Source organism: Chanos chanos, chromosome 4, assembly GCF_902362185.1.
Source record: "Chanos chanos chromosome 4, fChaCha1.1, whole genome shotgun sequence".
Lineage (NCBI taxonomy): Eukaryota > Metazoa > Chordata > Actinopteri > Gonorynchiformes > Chanidae > Chanos > Chanos chanos.
In genome coordinates, this window is record NC_044498.1 from 26575006 (window position 1) to 26597564 (window position 22559).

The window sequence follows — 22559 nt, forward strand, 5'->3', positions numbered from 1 at the left end:
ATTACCAGGACAGAGTATAACGTTACCACAGCAGAGTATAACGTTACTAAAGCAGGAGCGGTTCAGTCAGGTTCCTGAAGAAAGGCCGCAAAGGCAAGGTCAGTCAATGAAATTAACGAAGACGCTATAAATAACACACACACAATCCTGGAAAACCGACACTCGACTTGACCTTGTCAATAAGATGACTGCTCTCAGGAGAATATGAGCTAATCAGAAATCACACAGAATTTTGAAACTTCCCTGACTTTAAAATATCTCAGACCAGTGGCTAATATGGATGGAAATACTTGTGCTGAATTCTTGAGTGAGCTTTGCTAAAAATATGTATGGGTACAATAAAAGGGATCCAAGGTGCTCTGTTTTTTGTTTTTCTTTTTTTCTTTTTTTCCAGAGGCTTTTCTTTGAGGGTGGTGTATTATGCATGTGGGCATTTAAGTAGTTACAGCTGTGTGAGGGCCAGACTCAGTCTTTTACTGTTCACTCACTGGCACAATTGGAGACTTCACAGGAGGTGGAAGAAACACAAACAGTGCTTCACTAAGACATTTATCCTAAGATGAATGTCAAATTTAACAGTCCTCTGCATTTAATCGAGTCCAGTTCTCCACACAGTGAGACAGATTAGCTTGAGATGATGAAGCAAGGACCAGAAAAACTTATGTTTTCCTTTTCTTTCCTTGTTTCCTTTTTGGAGAGCAACACACTATCCATCTTAAGCAGGTCCAGGCCAGAGCCGCTCCAGCAGTCCTATTCACGTTCACCTTTGACCTCAGCCAAATATAACTCTCTAACAGAGCGCCCCCCTCCTTCTCTCTCAGGGGGGACAGGAAGTCTGAAACAGCAGGACTGACCAGAAGTTCCTAATCATGTTCCCTTCCACTCAGGATTTAGCCAAACATGTTCCCCTGCTTTGACGAAGCGAAGCTGGACCAGCCGAGGGGGCTATGAAAAACACAACAGGACCAGAAAAAACAACAGAAGAGGAGAAAAAGAGTAAAATAGCAGACAGATATGAAAAACACAGAAAGCATGTACTGTAGCACAACACCAGATCACAACTGGGGCACTCAACACCAACAGAGCCAATGGTAAAGCATGGACTAAAAGTTCCTTTTGTTCTTCCAGACACCTCATATTGAATAAGGCAAATGCTGGCTGAAGAAAGGACATGACGCAAGCCCGTATCAGTGGAGTCAGGCTGAATTCATTTAACTCCTGAGGGGACATGGAAAACTCAGGCTCCAGAAGTCAGAGTGTCATTTATGGGCAACACTTTATTGCAGGCATGCCAATATCAACTAGAGCTCATTTAGGCCTGGATTAATTGTCTTGTCCACGGTAGCTATGATTACAATGAATCAATGTAAACCAATAAAAATAAAAAAAACATAAAGACCGATAATGCACTAGGCTATTTTCAATCTTCTGCCTCCTTTTTTTCAAGCAGCATGAAGAAAATGAACATTAGAATAAAGCTCATTAAATTCCCCTCACGTTAGATTCTTTAGGATCATGTTCAGTAGCAGTAATCCCCAGGCAGTCCTTTACAGAGCAGTACTGAACATTCTGTTACTGCTGTAACATTTCACAGTCATTAATGACAATATATTTGTAACTGGTTAGTTATAGGTTTGAGAAACTTAATACAGCTAAAACAAAATGGATCTGAAGGCTTACAGCATGTGCCAAGCAGAAAGAAAGGATGTGAGACTGATCTGTATCTGGCAGCTCTAGTCTGAACAGGACACGCTGCAATCAGGTTTTATATCCCTGATGTACGCGTGGCCCATGCACTTACTCTTGTGTTGTGTTTAACAAGGCCCTGTTCTGTGGACTCAGCAGTACAGATTCTCTGAGGTCTTCTGAGTGTGATTGGAGGAAATGAGTTGTCTCCACCGGCTCCTACAGAGAGAAAGAGAGTCCTCCTGACTCCTCCTGACTCCTGCAGTTCTGAGAATATAACTGATAAATGTGAACTGGCCAGCGACCTCCTCCTCTTCCTGCCATTCATCAGCATTACCATCCCCAGCCCTGTCGTCTTCAAACAACATGAGACATTTTAACGGAAGAGAGAGGGAGAGAAAATGCTCCTGTTGTTTAACAAAAAATCTGAGAAACACATTACAGGAAGCACTTCAAGCAGAATAAGCAGAATCACAGTGGAGAAACAGTGACAGTGAGAGAGAGAGAGAGAGAGAGAGAGAGAGAGAGAGAGAGAGAGAGAGAGAGAGAGAGAGAGAGAGACAGATGGATAAGTTGGAGGAGTTGTAAACATTGCCAGCATTGATGCAGCTTGTTGTTTTTTATGTACCCCTCTCAGGTCAGGTCAAGCAGACGCCTGAAACTCTGTACAGTGTTGAAGCACGGGGCAGAGAGTTCACAAAGCTCTGTAACCCTCTGACAGAAACCTTAACAAACCATCAGCCAATGACATTCCTTCCATCTTCTCTGGCCTGCTTTGCATTCTCGGAGCTATTTGATCCTCAGGTGAAGTGACACAGACTCCATTAGCATTCTCACTGCAGACTTAACACAGACAGGTCAAAACAAGCAGGCTGAAGCTATTCCCTCACTCACCTTATTCACATTGCAGGTCAAACCTCTCCAGTCGGAGGATTACATGTTTGTGGTAGTGTAACCAGCTTAAAAAACAAAAACAAAACAAACAAAATGAAAAACCCACAAAGTCATTTCCTTTCAGTTCCAATATGCACGCCGTGCAGTCTGGGTAAAGAGTATTCAATCAGAGATGTATACTGTGTAATGTGGTCCTAGTGTTAAACCCTGTTCTATTCTATTCTGTTCTCATTTTTATTACTATTTTCAGCATCGTCAATGTGGTCTGACATATCCACAGCTGGCGTCCTGCGTAAACCAGGCGTGAAAAAGAAAAACCAAACTGCCATGTTGGTAGTAGACCTGATGCCCAGTGACAGACCGACAGACCTATGAGTGACAGATAAGACAGAGAGATGATAGACTGTTGATTGACAGGAGGAATTTCCTGAAGTGTAAAGAAAGCCTTACACTACCGAGCTGCTTCACAAATAGTCCAGATATTTCCGAAACCGTCAACTAATCAGCCATCACACTGCAAACACCAGGCAGCCGAGTTCTTGTTTCCCTGCACTTCAATCTTCATATGATCTAATGTGTAATCTGCCTCTGTTCTCTGCTATGATTGGAGACACACTAATGCTGTCTAATGGAACATACAAGGAGCCTGTGTGGCTTCCTAAGAGAATCCAACCATGATCAGCACTGTCACATTAGAAAACCTGAGTTTGGAGAGACTGGCCCGTCTTCAATAATATAAACCGAATATGAGACAGAGGAAAAATGCAAATTATGTGTGCAGCTGAAAAGGAGGCCAAATTCAGCAAATGCAGATTGGGATTAAAAATTTACACGTGTGCGCACAGACACAGACACACTGTGTGTATATACAGTGGAATGTGTAAGTAGGGGTCTAGAGAAAGTGGTGAGGAGGGAGGCAGTGGTGCCGAGTAAAGCTCTTGTTTTATGAATGGAGAGGACTGGCACTGACTAGCACTTTCACAAAGGCACCGACATCATTACCTCAGCAAACAGGGATGGAACCTTCTGGAGAGATAAGAGTCACGGCTAACAGTCAAAACAATAAGGATAAGATGAACAGCAAAAATAGAAGGATAATAATAATAATAATAATAATAATAATAATAATTATTGTTGTTGTTGTTATTATTGCTGTTGTCCTAGATTATATTACACTATTACAGTAACAATTGCGCAAAACAAAAACTGGAGAATATTAAATAAAAAAGGATGAAGTGAACTGTACATTTTTATCAGTGAACAGAGCTGTTGACTGCGTTCAAAGGCATTTTTAAAGAAACAGATAAGACACTAAATATGTTTCATAAAGTCAGGGGGAAAAAAATCCATACGACAGAAAGTCCACAGCTCCAACATCAGTTATTTAAGCATCAGAAAACATCTTTCCCTCTCTCTGTCTCTCTCTCTCTTTTTCACCACTACAACAGCAAACCCTGACAGTCAGACAGCCGACCGAGTCAAAATCTTCACTTTCATGTTTACACTCAGTTATTCCTGAAGGCACCACTGTTCTTTACCTCAGACTCACAGCACTAAAGTGTCAACAGCACAACTCCATCTGCCACTCTCTCTTTAAACCTTATCTGTCACTTCTCCCAAGCTCAACGGAACAGTTCTCACAAACTAATACTGTCCTCTCAAACATAGAAATCACAGGGCACAGTAAACAAGTGTGTTCCCAGATGTCCACAGCTGCAGAAATCCCACAGACCTGTCTGTGCTTTGGGCTCCTGAGCCTACCTGCACCTCCAGACTGGTAAAGACTTCCACGTCCACTGCACAGGCGATGAGAGTGGATCCATCACATGCTGTATCTCTGGAAGGCATGTTGGCTGCTGGACAGTGTATGTATAAGTGAGTGCGTTCTGTACGCAGCGGTGTGTGTGTGTGTGAGTGTTTGTGCAGGGCTTTTGGTCTGACTGGCTCTGACTGAGTGGTAGCTCATTTGTCTGCTGTGCTGTGAGCATGAAGGCAAGACGGGCGTGTGCCCCTCCCTCTCGCTCTTTCTCTCTGTGCAATGACATCACTGCCCCATTCACACATACAAGCACACACACACACACACACACACACACACACGCATATGAGCAGGGCTAGGGTATTTTTCCTCTGAGGCTGGTGTCTCTCTGTGTTGCTTTCTTTTCTATCTCTGTCTAACTCTCCTTTGTTTTATATTTTTCTGATTTATGCAATATACCTTATCAACACACTTTTCTCAAATCATTGCAACATTGCAGCACTCCAGCATATGTCAAATCTCTCTGCCTCTGTCTCTTTTTCTCTCTCTGGCACCCGCACTCTCTGTCTTTCTCTCTCTGTATCTCTCCACCACTCTCTCTCTGTCTCTCTCTCTGTTCTTCTTCTTGCACATTGTCTCTCAATGTGTTGACCCCCCCCAAAAAAAACATTGCAATATTGTAGCAGTCTCTAAAATGACAGTCTCTCTGTCTCTTTCTTCCTTTCTTTCTTTCTTTCTTTCTCTGTCTTTCCTTCTTTCTCTCTGTCTCTCTCCCTCTAGTCAGTATGGAGGGGCCACAGGTGGGGTGACAGTGTGGATGATGGAGGACATTGTGTCATATTTGGGTTGAGTCTGATCAGAAGAACTGCTTTAGCCAGAGCTGTGTGTCAGGATGGCAGTGCCTGGGTTCTGCAGTCTCATTAAACACATCACAACACACACAGATCAAAGCCCTGTCACAACGCCTCACTAGCGTTCTTCCTTTCATACTCTCACATATTCACTTCTCACAGCACGCTCAACACATTCCGCCAGAGAACTCAGGGGAGGGAGAGGAGGAAGAGCTAAATTTAGGGCCATGTTCTAGACTTTGAAAAAACAAAAACATCCCATAACTTTTGGTTGACTTCACATTAGAAATATCTAAATATATGGGCTCCAACCGGCTTCCATTTAGTTCTATTCATAGAAAAACACCGAGAATGACTCACACATGGAGGAGAACTGAAAGAAAGAGAAAAGTCGCACACTTTCTTCCCTCTCTGTGACACAGGCACGGGCTTTGGCAGATGAACAGAACAAAATGTATAGAGGGCAAACAGAAAAAAAACAGATACTGCATGAGGACAAGAAAGTTTACTTTGTCTTAACACAAACAAGTCCTACTGATTCAGTACCGTTGTTTCCATAGGTTTTCACACACGGGTATTCACATACACAGTTGTGTTGTCTTACATTAGAACAATGACCACACTTGATGAGGATGTGTGTTTGAGGATTTCCACTGCTCCACAATGAGAGAACCGTCCTGTGAGGATGTATTAAAGAAGCCTAATGGAAGCAATGCCTTTGTCCATCAGTAAACCACCTGTCCATCAGTAAACCACTGATCATCAGTAAACCACCTGTCCATCAGTAAACCACCTGTCCATCAGTAAACCACTGATCATCAGTAAACCACCTGTCCATCAGTAAACCACCTGTCCATCAGTAAACCACTGACCATTAGTAAACCACCTGTCCATCAGTAAACCACTGACCATCAGTAAACCACTGATCATCAGTAAACCACTTACTAGAGCCCGACTGATAAATCGGTGTTGTGATATTATATATGAGCTATTTGCAGATAAATCAGTATCAGTGTTTATAACGGCCAATAAATGACCATTAAAAAAGAAATGGAGAGACAGAAGATGGTGTCTTGTTTTGTACAATATGTAGCCTACCTAGCTTAATTCCAGACAACAACATGCTACAATTCAAAGCATTTACTTGGTGTTCCGGAGGCAAACATGTTGACTGTCTTGCAGGAAGGCGTACTTCACTGTACTGACAAACTCTATCTGCGTGTGCTATGGACCAATAACAATCAAACATACTTCAGCATCCAATAGGGATATTTGGTACCATCTCATGTTTATAACACTGCTGTTAAACAAGTCCTATCAATATATTTGATGTGAATATTACAGATGGATCCTTCAACCATGTTATGACACTCATGTCAGCCATGCCTGGTTTTGCTGCAGTAACATGAAAGCTGGTACCATCAGTCAAACATCAAAATGATGTTGAACATTACAGTAGTTGAGTGGTGTGCTATTGACAAACTTGATTGTAACTTTATTTATGAAAAAAAGTGTGGCAGTTCTAGTGAGTAAACAAACAATGGTCCAATCATTTATCCCTTGTCACTTCTAAAAATTCTGTGGCAACATCCCTTACCGCATCTTATAACACTGTCCATTGCTAAATTAGGTTACTAACAAAGCTAGCTGATGCCATGTTTATCAGTGGAGGACCGCTAACGTTAATAAGCGGTTAAACTATAGCATTTAACTTATTCTGCCTAAATGACGCAATGGTAAATATATCTGCAACTCGCATCTGTAGTTACCGTCGGTGCACTGGAAATTATTAAACCACAGAGGACACGTAAATAAACGTGATCTGAACAAGTATCTAGCATGGGTTGGTAGCCAAGTTATCTAGCTTCTCTTTCAAACGTGTAGTGAGAAATCCCAAAGTCACAAGTCCTTGTGCAGACAGTCATGTATGTATTAAATGCATTCAACAGCGGCATTTACTCTAGGTCTCTGTAGCCTATAAGTTTACTGCATTATTTATCAAAACTTTAATCATTAAACTTTAATTAAATTTATGATAATAAAACAAGTTTATTTCTAAACTGCATTATGTCATGTTATCTCGGTGAGGACTCTTAAATAACTATACATAACAAATGTTAGGGAAAATCTTTGTTTATGTTATGTGTTTCTGAAAAAAAAAATGGCCAACACATCATTATTGGATTTTTAAATCCTCAAATATTGAGATCGGTATCGGTCTCAAAAATCCTATATTGATCGGGCTCTACCGCTGACCATCAGTAAACCACTGACCATCAGTAAACCACCTGTCCATCGGTAAACCACCTGTCCATCAGTAAACCACTGACCATCAGTAAACCACCTGTCCATCAGTAAACCACAGACCATCAGTAAACCACCTGTCCATCGGTAAACCAGTCAGTAAACCACCTGTCCATCAGTAAACCACTGACCATCAGTAAACCACCTGTCCATCAGTAAACCACAGACCATCAGTAAACCACCTGTCCATCGGTAAACCAGTCAGTAAACCACCTGTCCATCAGTAAACCACTGACCATCAGTAAACCACCTGTCCATCAGTAAATCACTGACCATCAGTAAACCACTGACCATCATCAAACCATCTGTCCATCGGTAAACCACAGACCATCAATAAACCACTGACCATCAGTAAACCACCTGTGCATCAGTAAACCATCTGTCCATTGGTAAACCACTGACCATCAGTAAACCACCTGTCCATCGGTAAACCACTGAACATCAGTAAACCATCTGTCCATCGGTAAACCACTGACCAGTCAGTAAACCACTGACCATCAGTAAACCACTGTCCATCAGTAAACCATTGACCAGTCAGTAAACCATCTGTCCACTGGTAAACCACTGACCAGTCAGTAAACCACTGACCAGTCAGTAAACCAGCTGCCTGTATGCCTTGTACGCCACGGCAACCCGGACACTCAAACTGCCCCACTGTGTCACATCGGTGCAGTGTCACAGAGTGTGTAGGACAGACACAGACCAATCAGGCTCTCACTACCATTACAGCTGAGAGAAAAAACAAAGACAGGGTCCTTACAGGGCCAAAAAACAACTCCCTGTGATTTAAGAGTTTAACCTGCCTTACACTGCCCTTGCTCAGAGGGAGTGACAGGTATTATTTCCACTCAGGATGAAAAGCATACACAAAAAAGCCTTCATAACACTAAAGGTGAGTATAACAGTCAGTGGTTGAACAAGTTATCTTTCAAAAGCCCTGAGAGTTGGTGTGGATGTCTTCAATTAATTTGCACATTCTTCAATTCACTTACTTACAGAATGAGTAAAAGTAAATAAAAGTAAATCTCTGTGATTTCACACACACACTGTGAACAGTGAGCAGTGAATTTGTCCTCTGCATTTAACCCATCCAACACACTGGTAGTGAACACACGCACACCACACATAGGAACAGTGTGCAGCATTCCCAGCACCTAGGGGGCATTGGGGTTAAGTGCCTTGCCCAAGGGCACACAGCCATGGATGTTGGTCCTGGGAATCGAACCGGCAACCCGAATGAGCCACAAGAAGAAAAGTGAAGAACCATGTCTTAAAAAAAATGTACCCAGTTTCTCTCTCTCTTACTCTTGTTCTCTCGCTCGCTCTCTCGTACGCATGCACACACGCACGCATACTAGGGGTCGACCGATATACAGTTTTTAGGGCTGATACTGATATCGATATCTAATGGCTTAGGATGGCCGATAACCGATATTTGGTCGATACATTGGGCCGATATTCATTTATCATATTTGGCAGTTGCATTAACAAAACTACATAAACTGAATCATACTGAATTTGTTTGCAGAAACCTTCTATGAGAAACAACAGGCAATATACAGGTCTAATACCGCTTTACTGAGTGAATAATTATTCTTTTACTAACTTTAAAATAGAAAAAATCTATTTACATAATGTGGAAAAACCTAAAGTGAAAGAAACACTGTTTAAGGTAAGAAAGTAGATTAAATGTTCAGACATGATATTAAAGATTGAGTCTATTTGTGATGTGATTTGGGATAGCTGTGACCACTTGGGGTATCCGGCAAGGATGCACCATAGGTGTCCAAATGCCATTCTTCCTTTTCTTTAATGCACAGGTATGGTTCTACAAACACAAGAGTTCAACACAATTATTACATGTCAAATATTAAGCAACCCTAAAATGCAAAGTAATAAAAAGGCACAGCTGCACTTTGCTAGCAATATATATCTTACTTATTTAAACATTAATGATCTGGCTTAAACAGGAGGGATTAGATTGCAACATTTCACAACATACAACATAACTAGCAGAACTGGGTATTAATGCTCCAAAATAACATCATTATATCACCAGTGTAGCATGTTTATCACGAATTGGCACCGTCTCCCTGCAGTGGCTTGTGCATGCACATTAGAAATACAGGCATTGCCATCTTACGGCTGGTAGCTGGTTATCTGTGGCACTTATTTATGTGGCTGATCCTGCATTTGTACACACGTAAATGTGTCTAACAATAGCGATTCAATTGCATCCTGGTACTACTGCATATTACCAGCAAGAACACTCATAATCAAACTTTCAGATAACAGCTTCGGTGTCCAGGACATGGTAAGCTACATGCTGCTACCATTACTCAGCATTTATCAGCAATACTTGATGACATAACACTGAAACCTTCTGTCTTAAGTTAACTGCAATTTTATATAATAAATTAACGATCTACATATATTTACAGAACTTGAACAAAGGCTGCTTACAGGTTTCAAGAACGCACACTCATGTCTATAAACAATGACAAAACGTAGATAATTCAGAGTACCGCTAAACTTCTTCCCCTCAACAACTTAACTAGGGGGCGGGGTTCTTGTTATGGAACATCAGTCTCTTATTAACCAATAAGAATAAAGGTAAATGAAAACAGGGAGACTCTCTATGGTAAGCCTTTTGAACACATCACATAACACTTCTGTAATCACAGTTCAGGAGAATCAAGTTGAAATATCGGCAAAACCAATGCGAAGAGGCCGGTACTGATGTGGACCGATAAGTGTCAAAAGGAGCCAATAGTGGCCGATATATCGGCAAAACCAATATACACGTCGACCCTTAACACACATACACACATACATACACACACACGCACGCACACACACACACACACACACACACACTATGACTGTGTCACTGTTCACACTGCAGTTCCAGAGTTGGGAAATAACAGGATAACAGGATTTATGAGGATACATGCTTTGTTGTGGGCATGTTGTTTATGGAAATGTTTATGGCTATGTGACGTTCTAATGTTAACAGATGAAGGTAATCACTGATAACACATATCAAACAGGGCAGAACACCAGCACTAACAACCCACAGTAAATCATATCCAACACTATGGCTGTCACGCTAACCAGCAGCTAACAATCAGCCATTCTCATTAACAGCAGTATGACTTAACTCCCCACTGTCAAACCGCACTGAATATAACATAACATGGCCCTTCTTTGGCTAACTTGTGTGGACGCTGATGCCAAGTGTTATGTTCTGTATACACTGCACACACACACACACACAGCAGATAGACAGAGAGCGAGAGAAAGAGAGAGAGAGACAGAGTCACACAGAATGGTATGTTGTTGTTGTTTCAGGAACTGATAAATGGTCTAGACTGATCCTCAAAATCAAAGAACAGGGCGTGATGAGAGGGGAGAGTGATGGGATGTAGGGAAGTGAAGCCTGTTTCCGTGGTGACAAGCGTTGGAGTAGTGGGAGGCAGTGTGAGTGTAGGGCTAGGGGACACTTCGTCCACAGCCTGCTCAAAAAACTGTTATCTCAGACAAACCCCATCTGAAAGGGATTAGGGCCAATTTTGAAAGGATTACGGACAATTTTGATGGGATTAAGTACTTGTACTCAGGACTGCGGGGTGAGCCAGTGAAAAGTTCTGTGTGAGGATTACGGTAGACTGAAATCAGTCTGTGTGAGACATACGCTGATTAGATAAAAGTTCAAAGACAAACACCTTGATTATAGTTGTGCTAAAAATTTACAGAGATTAAACACTCATATGTTTCCTACGGTTCTGTAAATCTATAGAGACTAAAACACTCAAATGTTTCCTATGGTTCTGTAAAACTATAGACTTCGACACCCGTCTGGTTCCTGTTGCTCTTGTTCAATAAATTCACAGTCATCTGCCACTGTCTATCGATAAAATAAGTTCAAAAACCACAATATTTTGAAATGTTTTGAAAGCTTAGGGCAGGTTCTGTTAAACAGACACCTTGTCCCTCAATCTTAGCTGATGTCCAGGCAGCCTTGGCTTTTAAAAGTCCTCTGCTCTGGAGGCTGGGTGGATTTTTCTGTCCCTCTTGCAGCCCCTCTCCCCTCAACTGTGGCTTCCCCCTGGCCCGGGGATCCATTAGGACAATACAGGACTCTTGAATTGTTCCTTATCTAATACACACTCATAATAATAAGCGCAAAACATTTCAGTGCTCTCAGCAGATCTATTTTTAACATACATTTGACCTCAGTATCAAACATAGTAAACAGAGTTAACCCCCCAAACTGAGGAGACGCAAGTTTAAATAACAAACATTTTTCCACTCCGCTGCACACTGAACAGAAACAGCGCTTTGTGTGATGAATGAGAGTGAATGAAAAGATGGAGATATATTTGGATTAAGTTGTTTCCTTAAATAAACCCAATCCCGCTCTCGATGAATCGATTAAGAGGATGAAGGATTTAAGCTGTGCATATAAGCTGCTGAGTTATGAGTCAATATTTGACAGCTCAGTGCTTCCTGTCCTTTGATCCTGTCTGAAAAAGGCAGCTCCTGGAGCAGGCTGGAAATGATGGTCATACTGAACAGGTCATCCGTCTTTCCAGGAAAGATCTCAGTCCATTTTACAGCTCTTAAGCTGTGTTTTACCCATGTCACAAGGCTAGACCTGGTGGGCTTCGAACCCAGAAGACAAACTAGCAATAAACGCTCCACCCAGGATTAGAGTGAACCCAGTTGCAGTCAGACACAGGAGAGTAGGTAGAGCTCAAAAAGGGTTTTAATGAAACACAAAATCTCAAAAGTCCAGAAAAATGAAAGCAGCTCAGTCCAAAAAGAAAAACAGAAATGAGATCAAACAGGTAAAATTTTAGGCAAAAAAGCTTTTTCAAAAAACAAGCAAAACAAGTCAAAAAAGTGAAAACAGGTACAATCCAAAAAGGCAAACAAAAATGTTTCTCCAAAAAGCAAAACACTACACAGTCCAACCAAAAACAAGAACTCAGATATCTTACATGAACCAGGACTCAAGAACACAGGGAAAATGGCTCAAAGACTAAGCAACGGGTAAACAAAAGACCATGGTTTAAATAGACAGCCGAGACAAGACACAGGTGATACACATACATCCATAATGAACAACAGGGAAACTGAACATGTGACAAGGACAAAACAGAAAGACTGAGGACCCCTATGGCCAAAAAAGGAATGACACCCCACAGTCATGACAACCCAAACACAACGCAAAATTTTCGAGCAACGCAAATGCATGAAAAGTCAACGGCAGGAGGCAAATGGGCGGAGTTAATTGCGGCGAAACTGCGAGCGATGTGAAATGGGCGTAATGAATGTTCGCTTGAGTTAAAATTTTTTCAACTAGAGCAAAAATTCGCCTGCCGAAAGTCAGTCACCTTCAAATAGGGCTAGAAGCCACCCCCCTTCCCAGAAATCTCTTCAGTCAAGAAGGAGGACAAGTTGATCGTGTGTAATCTGATTAGTGTTATCAAAAATGCTTGCTGTGACATGGTGCAAAATTCACTTGTTCATTTTTCAGGCAAGGGAAAGGGAAAGGGAAAGGGGATTTTCAGGAAAGGGAAGCGAAACTAACTTCATGTTAGGTTAAAACACAGCTTTACAGAGAGCACACAAACTACTGCCATAGTCCATATTACACTTCTAACACATTGCACAACTACCGCCATAGTCCATATTACAGCCCTATCACACATAAACCACTGCCACAGTCCATATTACAGCTTTTACACACACCAACTACTGCCATAGTCAATATTACAGCTCTTACACACACCAACTACTACCATAGTCCATATTATAGCTCAGTGACACACAAACCACTACCACAGTCCATATTACAGCTCTTACACATACCAACTACTGCCATAGTCCATATTACAGCTCTTACGCAAACCAACTACTGCCATAACACATATTACAGCTCTTACACACACCAACTACTGCCATAGTCCATATTACACTTCTAACACATTGCACAACTACCGCCATAGTCCATATTACAGCCCGATCACACATAAACCACTGCCACAGTCCATATTACAGCTTTTACACACACCAACTACTGCCGTAGTCAATATTACAGCTCTTACACACACCAACTACTACCATAGTCCATATTATAGCTCAGTGACACACAAACCACTACCACAGTCCATATTATAGCTCTTACACATACCAACTACTGCCATAGTCCATATTACAGCTCTTACGCAAACCAACTACTGCCATAGTCCATATTACACTTCTTACACATACCAACCACTGCCATAGTCCATATTACAGCCCTATCACACATAAACCACTGCCACAGTCCATATTACAGCTTTTACACACACCAACTACTGCCATAGTCAATATTACAGCTCGTACACACACCAACTACTACCATAGTCCATATTATAGCTCAGTGACACACAAACCACTACCACAGTCCATATTACAGCTCTTAAACATACCAACTACTGCCATAGTCCATATTACAGCTCTTACGCAAACCAACTACTGCCATAACACATATTACAGCTCTTACACACACCAACTACTGCCATAGTCCATATTACAGCTCTTAAACACAGCATAACAACTACTGCCATAACTCACATTACAGCTCTTACAGACAGCACACCAACTACTGCCATAGTCCATATTACAGCTCGTAAACACAGCATAACAACTACTGCCATAACTCACAGTACAGCTCTTACAGACAGCACACCAACTACTGCCATAATAACTCACATTACAGCTCTTACAGACAGCACACCAACTACTGCCATAGTCCATATTACAGCTCGTAAACACAGCATAACAACTACTGCCATAACTCACAGTACAGCTCTTACAGACAGCACACCAACTACTGCCATAGTCCATATTACAGCTCGTAAACACAGCATAACAACTACTGCCATAACTCACAGTACAGCTCTTACAGACAGCACACCAACTACTGCAAGCTCTGAGTTTTAGCACACCACCACACCAACTACTGCTGTGTCTCAGAATTCTGCCAGTCTGTCTCCTAAAAGACAAAACAACATTTTTCTTAAACTTCACGGGTAAAACAGACCCAGAAGAAGAATATCTTCTCCTTCTCTGCTTTTCTCTTCTTCTTCTTTTTTTTAATCTTTTTTTTTTTTAATGATTATGTCACATGATGCGTAACTCCATCCTGTAACTGGGCCAAAAGTAAGCATGTGGAGTGACAGCGTGTACACCAAGCACATAAAATGAGTGTCGCTGGTCAAGATGTTGTATGATGCAGCACTGACTCAGCCAGCTGATATGGCCAGGGTTTGATGTACTGGGTGTTTAAATGAAAGGGACAGCTAGTGTTAATGAGGTTGTCCTGTTTCATTAAGAACAGTCGGTTAAGAACAGTTTCCACAAATCAGCAAACCGTAACTATGAGTCCAGTCACTGAACGCTACCATCAAACATTTCTAAAAAATACACACTGGAATGGTAAATACTTCAGTTACAGTTCTGTTTGTTTCTCTAGTGCTCTTAACAACAGCAAACTACAGGTTTACTACCAAGGTCAGAGGTCACATTTCTGTAGAGTCATTATATCAGTGAGTTGCCATGCTTTAGGTTTAAAACCACAACATTAAGGTCACCTAGGACTCATTCTTTACTTTCACACCATTCCTGACTGTTCCATATGATGAGAGTTGGAAAGGCAGACAGAAAGACATGGAGGATAGATGGCCATTCTCTGTTACACTTTTCTCTTTGGAGACTATTTACAGATGAACTGCACTTTCCCCTGCACACACACCACAAGCAAACAGCATACTGTGTACCTCCAGAAAACCTTCCGTATCTACAAACCATAAATGCAATCCACTGCACAACCACCAAACCATCACTGCAATCCACTGCACAACTGCCAAACCATCACTGCAATCCACTGCACAACCGCCAAACCATCACTGCAATCCACTGCACAACTGCCAAACCATCACTGCAATCCACTGCACAACCACCAAACCATCACTGCAATCCACTGCACAACTGCCAAACCATCACTGCAATCCACTGCACAACCACCAAACCATCACTGCAATCCACTGCACAACTGCCAAACCATCACTGCAATCCACTGCACAACCACCAAACCATCACTGCAATCCACTGCACAACTGCCAAACCATTACTGCAATCCACTGCACAACTGCCAAACCATTACTGCAATCCACTGCACAACTGCCAAACCATTACTGCAATCCACTGCACAACTGCCAAACCATCACTGCAATCCACTGCACAACTGCCAAACCATCACTGCAATCCACTGCACAACCACCAAACCATCACTGCAATCCACTGCACAACCACCAAACCATTACTGCAATCCACTGCACAACTGCCAAACCATTACTGCAATCCACTGCACAACCGCCAACCAGCTGCCCAGTACACACACACTCAATTTCTTAGTCTTGCAGTATTCCACGTACACACACATCACCCAGCCTCTCTCTGACACACATGTATGCGCACACACAGGCACACATAGACACACACACACACACACACACACACACACACAAACACATATGAGCAGAGTCAGTAATGGCGCTGGCTGAAATGCCTTTGAGGAGTAATCGTGTGTGATTGGTCTTTGGGTTGGTTGATTTCTAGACACACTGGGCTGGGTCTCAGGCAGTGGCAGCTGACTCACCATTGCTCTGATCCACTGGGAGCAGTCAGCCTGAGACCTGGCCTTGGCACCATTCCATTCAACATGAACCAAGCACCAGCCCAGTGGCTGCACCGCCTCTACCAATCAGATCACAAACAGTAACCACGCCAGTGCCCCCAGAGCGCAGCGGAATAACACCCATCAAACACGGCCTGTCACACTCTCACTACACAACTCAGTTATACCCACTGACAGCTTACTGATACTGGCATAGGAGAGCATCCAAACCTGCCAGCCAAGCCATTTTCTATCTGTCAGAGATATCACTATCGCAGCTAAACACCACTGATTTCCGCAGTGAAAAAAGATTAGCCACACATTGTTTTGGAACAGTCTTTCAATGCTGGCAATGTTCTTTTCACTTGAAATCTCCTTCCATGACTTGTTTCATAAGGAGAGAGACTGGAACGTGGGCAATGGGGATAACAGTCTAACCCTGAGTGTGAGAGGAGGGTCTGTCCACAGGGACAGTTCACCTCTCAGCCACACTACACAGTAGTGTGTTCATTCCATCAACCCACCAATTTTACAACAGTTTGATGGCATTTAAGAGTATGATCACATGTGTCAGGCAAAAAGAAACTGAGAACTGATCTAATAAAGTAGAGCATAAGGTAAAAAGGTAAAGCATAAGTATTTGCTGTTGTCAGACATGCAATTTGCCAGAGTTGCAGATATTTGTTTCATTTTGGCAGACTGGAGCAGGAGTGTAACCCAAATGTCTGGGCATAAAACTCACTGGTGTTTCCCTATAGATCAAATAGAGTGTTAGGTTAAACTGACCAGTGGTGCACCTGGGTGTGGTCAAGCCTGTGATGTATTTCAGCTGAATGGCTGCTCCTCAGTCTCCACTTCTGTTTTTTGTGAGCACCCGAATCAGGTAGGATGTGCCCCAAAACAGGAGGGCTTTGCACAACATGGCATCATGGAATCGTCTTTATTTGAAAGGACTTTCAGTTCTGAAATGATACATTATTAAATCATCTGTAATTCATATGTTTTTCATGAGTGAGCAATTAAGGTTTTTTTTTCTGCTGGAGTAACTTAGTGTTTGTTACATCTTCTTACCAAACCAAGGCCAATGGCTCTGTCCAGCTTGATGTGTCAGTAGTGACATAGACTTGTCTGTTAACATGTTGTCTTTCTGTGAAACAGTTCTTCACATCACTTTAGAATGCTGCACTTAAAAAGGTTGGACAGTCAAGCAATAGAGCAGGATTACCAAGCACTTGTCACATTTGCATTGCCCAGAGAGGAGAGGTTTGGCAGTGTTCCCATCCTGAGGTGCTTATTTGTCTTGGGCTCTGACAGGAAATTCAATCTTGTCAGGGCTATTTTAACTGCTGGGAGACAAGTCACTGCTTCAGTTTATTCAGAGAGAAAATGAGCTTTGAGCTTCTGACAAATAAACCAGCAAAATGGCAGAATGAACTCTCAGGAGACAGACTCTCATTGGACAAAGACAGAATTATGAGTGGATGTTTTGAATAACAGTGGTAACTGGTTTCTTTGGCTTTTTATTATTCTTTTGAACTTCATTTCCAGCCACTGGAACAGTCAGCATGACATGCTCATTGTGGCGTACTGGATGAAGCCATGTGAGGTGAGTTTACTGAAATAACTAAACGATAATGATGCAGTCATGGCAGAGAAGACCACCGTTATGAAGATACATAAATAACTAAAGAGGGATACAGAATTACAATCATGTGAAAACATTTGAAAGCATATCTTGTTTTTCCTCTACATCAGCCTGGCCCAGTCAGGACATTTTCCCTGCCCTTTTCCCATCCTCCTTTACACTGAACAGATTTACATTTTGTTTAGATTAAAATTTAAATTAAAGTAAATACTGTGTTGTGTATGTCGGGCAAAGTACATTGACTAGAATATGCACCAGTGTATGAAATGGTAGCTATATAAACCTAGACTGCAGTTTATGTGTTACTCTTGCTTTCACTCCTACAAAGCAGCAGGTAATGTTCTGTAAAAGATAACGTATGATGTTTTCCTGAAGGGTTTTGTGAAATGCTCACATCGTACTGAATGGTTTTCAGATACTTTTGGGAAACAGTGTCCATCCACAGTCTGATTCATTCTGGACAGGCTGGACACAGGAGCTAAACTTAAGAGGATCCCATGGCTCACTTAAGTGAGGCCATAAAAACATTAAGAAAAACATCTAGCCAAACTCAAGAAAACAGATGTTCAAAACCCTAATGGTCTGGACTTCCATACAAGCGCTGCTGGGCTACCAATCCAAAAAACATTGCTAGCAATCCAAAGACCTGTTAGGACTAAGATCACTACAGCTTCACACATTACAGTATGTGTGATCAAACAGCTTACAGAGAAACAAACTATTCACCTTATGATCTGAGAGTGGTCTCTCTGATTTAGAGCAGTTTTTTCATTCTACAGTCAGAGAGTCACTCTTTTTACCTCTTGACAAGTCCATGCAATGTTTGTGTGTCTATCTCTGGCTTTATAAGAATCTGAATACTGAGAGAGCACACAATGGATATGGGAAACATCCAAGTACCAGTGCTTCTCACCGATGGACAATAATGACAGACAAGGGTAAGTGAGAGAAGAAAACCAGACACAAGCACATATAGTTGTCTGATCTGCATTCACAAGGCCTTTGTTCAGGTCTGGGGAGGTGTGATGTTTATGAAACGCTGGTTAAAACTGAAAGCTGAATGTGCTACAGCTCCATAAACACGGAGTTTTACAGAGATTCAACAGTTACAGCATCATTAGAGATAATCCACTACCTCTGCTCTTTGCTGTGCTGGTGCACAATTGTTTTTAGATTACTCCCCTTACATTTCTGGAGAGAGTTGCGCTGCAGAGAGTCGCCTATATTTAGCTACATTTAATAACCAGACAGCTGACATGGGTGTTCTGCCACGAGCAAATGTCTTCAATTTTGTTATTATCAGTGTGCAGCAGAACATGTTCTCTGCCCCTGAAAGTTTTCTAAATGACTGACACTATCCAGTGAAGAGGAAAAAATAATTGTGTCAGGACATGGTTTTAATGTGATGTAAACTATTAAATATGATCATAAAAAAAGTTATCAAAAGCTGATTCATGGAATAGGCAGGTGGCTTTTGGAGTCTCATAGTCTCAGAAGCCATTCTGGTTTCTTGGTCAAACAAACTGGAGACTTTTTCAGTGTTCACAGATGAAGGAAGGTTGAAGAGAAAACATTATGTCTGAACGTGTGCTTCAGCCTAACTGCTTTACAAAAACAGCACCATGGTTCTAAGAGAAGCAACTTCTTACTGTTCTAAAACAAGAAACCAAACACACATGGATAGTGTTTGAAATCAAACACTTCTTTCTGGAGTTTGTGACTTTTTGGAATGAAAATTTTAAAAGCCTCACAAGTAAAAAGGCATATGACAACTGTGCTCTGAGTTTGTCAACTAATAGTTAACTGTTACCTCATGGTTAGCTGTTAGCTTGTGATTAGCCATTGGCTTGTTTAGGACAGGATATGCACAGGTGTGAGAATATTACTGCAGTTTCCATAACAATGACAGGACAAACTTGACCAGCGATTCTCAACTCCAGTCCCGGGGGCCCACTGTCCTGCACTTCTCTGGACTGACACACCTGATTCCACTGATCAATTCATCATCAATCACTTGATTAGCTCAATTAACTGTGATAATGAAGAGTTAAAACAAAGATATACAGGAGTGGGGACTGGAGTTGAGAATCACTGAAATAGACCAAATTCAAACTTTTTTTTAAAAACCTTGTATGAATTTATTTGATGCTATCTATACTACGCCACTTTAATGACAGCTTTTTTTAACTGCACTACATCAGTCTGTGATCACACACAGCATACACCTGTGACACTGTCAGATCTCTCACTGTGCTGGAATATACTTCTTATTTTACACACTTACACATTCACAATCACAAACATCACCCAGTCAGAGGGTTAGCCTGTATGTAACAAATGTAAACACACAAATGTAATCCCAAATGACTCCCCACACTTCACAGACAGTCTAACATGGCTTTAGTGTGCTGAGTGCCTCCTGGGTCCATCTGCACACTCTTGTCTTGTCTAAACAGAAAAGCTCTCTTCTGTGACCCAGTGACATGTTTAATGTGTCAGAATGCTGTGAGTGATGACCAAAGAAAAGAACAAACCCACATCTATATACATGTAGAAGACACATAAACACATACACTCATATATATATACATACAGTGTATATACCCACATAGACACACATACATACACACATTCAGTGTGTACCTGCCCAAACTCCACAGAGAATACTAGGCCTCATTCCCAAACATTAACTCTAAAGCTAATTACAGCACTCTAAATATGTGAACACAAGTTTGTGTGTGTGTGTGTGCGTTGAGATTAGGGAAGACAGACAAACTATGACAGACGAAGGTCAGAGACATTCTGATTTGTCAGTTGTCTTCTTGCCCTGTTCTTAAATGCAATTACCCGGGGGGGGATCAATGTTATGTCCCTTACCATCATGTCTTTCTCTCCCCCATTTTCATTCTTTCACAGCCCTGACAGCTGAATTTGTGGGGCCCAAATGAAAACACTCAACTTTTTAATAAGTGAATGTGGCTTTCCAGTGGAGAAAAACAGGCTACTCTGTGTGGTGGGACAGAAAACATAGAACATCTGTAAAGGATGAGATCCTCATGATGTCTGGTACTGAAAGCTCTGAGTGGGGTTCTCTACCATATAGGCAGACGTTTACATAAAAAAGCTCTTGAGTCTTTCACTTGTATGCAGCTGAAGTAAAATAAGCATCATTCTAAGACTAATGTTTCCTGCAGGACAGGAGGACACACACACTCAGTATGTGCACAGCAGAATAAATGTCAAATGATTTGTTATAATTGACTCACCTACTATCGTTTAAACCAATTGCACAGCAGGACAAAGACATGTGTGAAGGTCAGAAATGAACTACTCTTTAATAACTCTCCAAAGCTTACAAACCCATCAGGTTTGCATTCATATCCTAGTGTTGACTTCTCACTGACTCCCATTATCCTGTAACTAAAGAATATTAACCTATCCCTAACCCTAACCATAACCTTAACAAAAGAAATGTTATGATACTTTTTGTTTTATCAATAACAACAGTATAGTTTAGAAAAACCTTGTTCTCCTAGTGGGTACCGGCATTTTGGTCCCCATCAGGCACTTTTGTCAGATTATGCTATCTTACTGGGGACTCTTGGTCCTCAGAAAGATACCAATACATGGCTGGCGCACACACACACACACACACACACACACACACACACACAAAGGCTGCACAGCAATTTTGTCTCTGGGGGGTAGATGTAAAGTCCTGTAGGTTATTCATTATGTAACACTCCCTCGTTAGTACAATACTTCACAATGATATACTCTGCCCTCAACTCCAATACCCTTCACATCTCCACTGCATCTTCAAGCCTCATAACAGGCCAGTGCTACTGCAATTACTGCATTCAAACACAGGGAATTAATAAACAAATCCTGAATTTCAAATTGAACTTCAACCTCATACATTCATAAGTAGCTATGAACTATATGAGAGGACTGTGTTTGCAGGACAAGTCTGAGAGCCTGTGCAGAACAGGATAAACCTGTTTCCAAACAAGCCTGACATCTAGTGACCACTGTGAGAATGCAGGTTAAGTAAAAACACTTTAAAGGGTGAATAGTGAATAGTAGAGAATAGCTCTAATTTCCTCATTGCTGTAATGAAACACTGTCTTATTAGAACCTTAAATATACTGATATCCAGGCAGGGCATGATGAAGAGAACACTGATTGGCTCAGATGTGCAGCAGGCACAGGGCCAGAGAGAGTTCAGGTTTAGAGCAGTCAAAGACGCATTAAGGGAGGAATAAAAATGCAAGTATCTGTCAAACCGTTCAAAAGTTCACTAAACTAAAATCAAGGACAAATGGTTCCCCTCATCATGTCTCTTTCAGATAGAAAATTAACCATAGTATTACAATAAATATATATAAGCTTGCCATTTTCAGGCCATTGCACATGAACATCTCCAGGTACAAAGAGAAGTGCCATATTATATGTACTACAACTGCTGTTGTTATGGTGAACATTCTGTTGTTATGGTGAACACTCCGCTGTTATTATGGTGAACACTCGGCTGTTGTTATGGTGAACATTGTGCTGTTGTTATGGTGAACACTGTGCTGTTGTTATGGTGAATATTCTGTTGTTATGGTGAACACTGTGCTGTTGTTATGGTGAATATTCTGTCGTTATGGTGAATACTGTGCTGTTGTTATGGTGAACATTCTGTTGTTA

General features: G+C 41.6%; 1 protein-coding gene across 2 annotated transcripts in view; it reads right to left on the minus strand.

Moving 5' to 3' along the window:
* Nucleotides 1-22559, minus strand: part of rcan2 (regulator of calcineurin 2) — a 54926-nt gene that overhangs the window by 16951 nt on the left and 15416 nt on the right. The window contains exon 1 of one of the 2 annotated variants that reach the window (XM_030772519.1): nt 4342-4428. The exons of the other annotated variant lie outside the window; for it this stretch is intronic. Coding sequence (XP_030628379.1) covers nt 4342-4428 — 87 coding nt within the window. Of the gene's footprint in view, nt 1-4341; nt 4429-22559 lie in introns of those variants that run through there. 2 annotated transcript variants of the gene reach the window in all.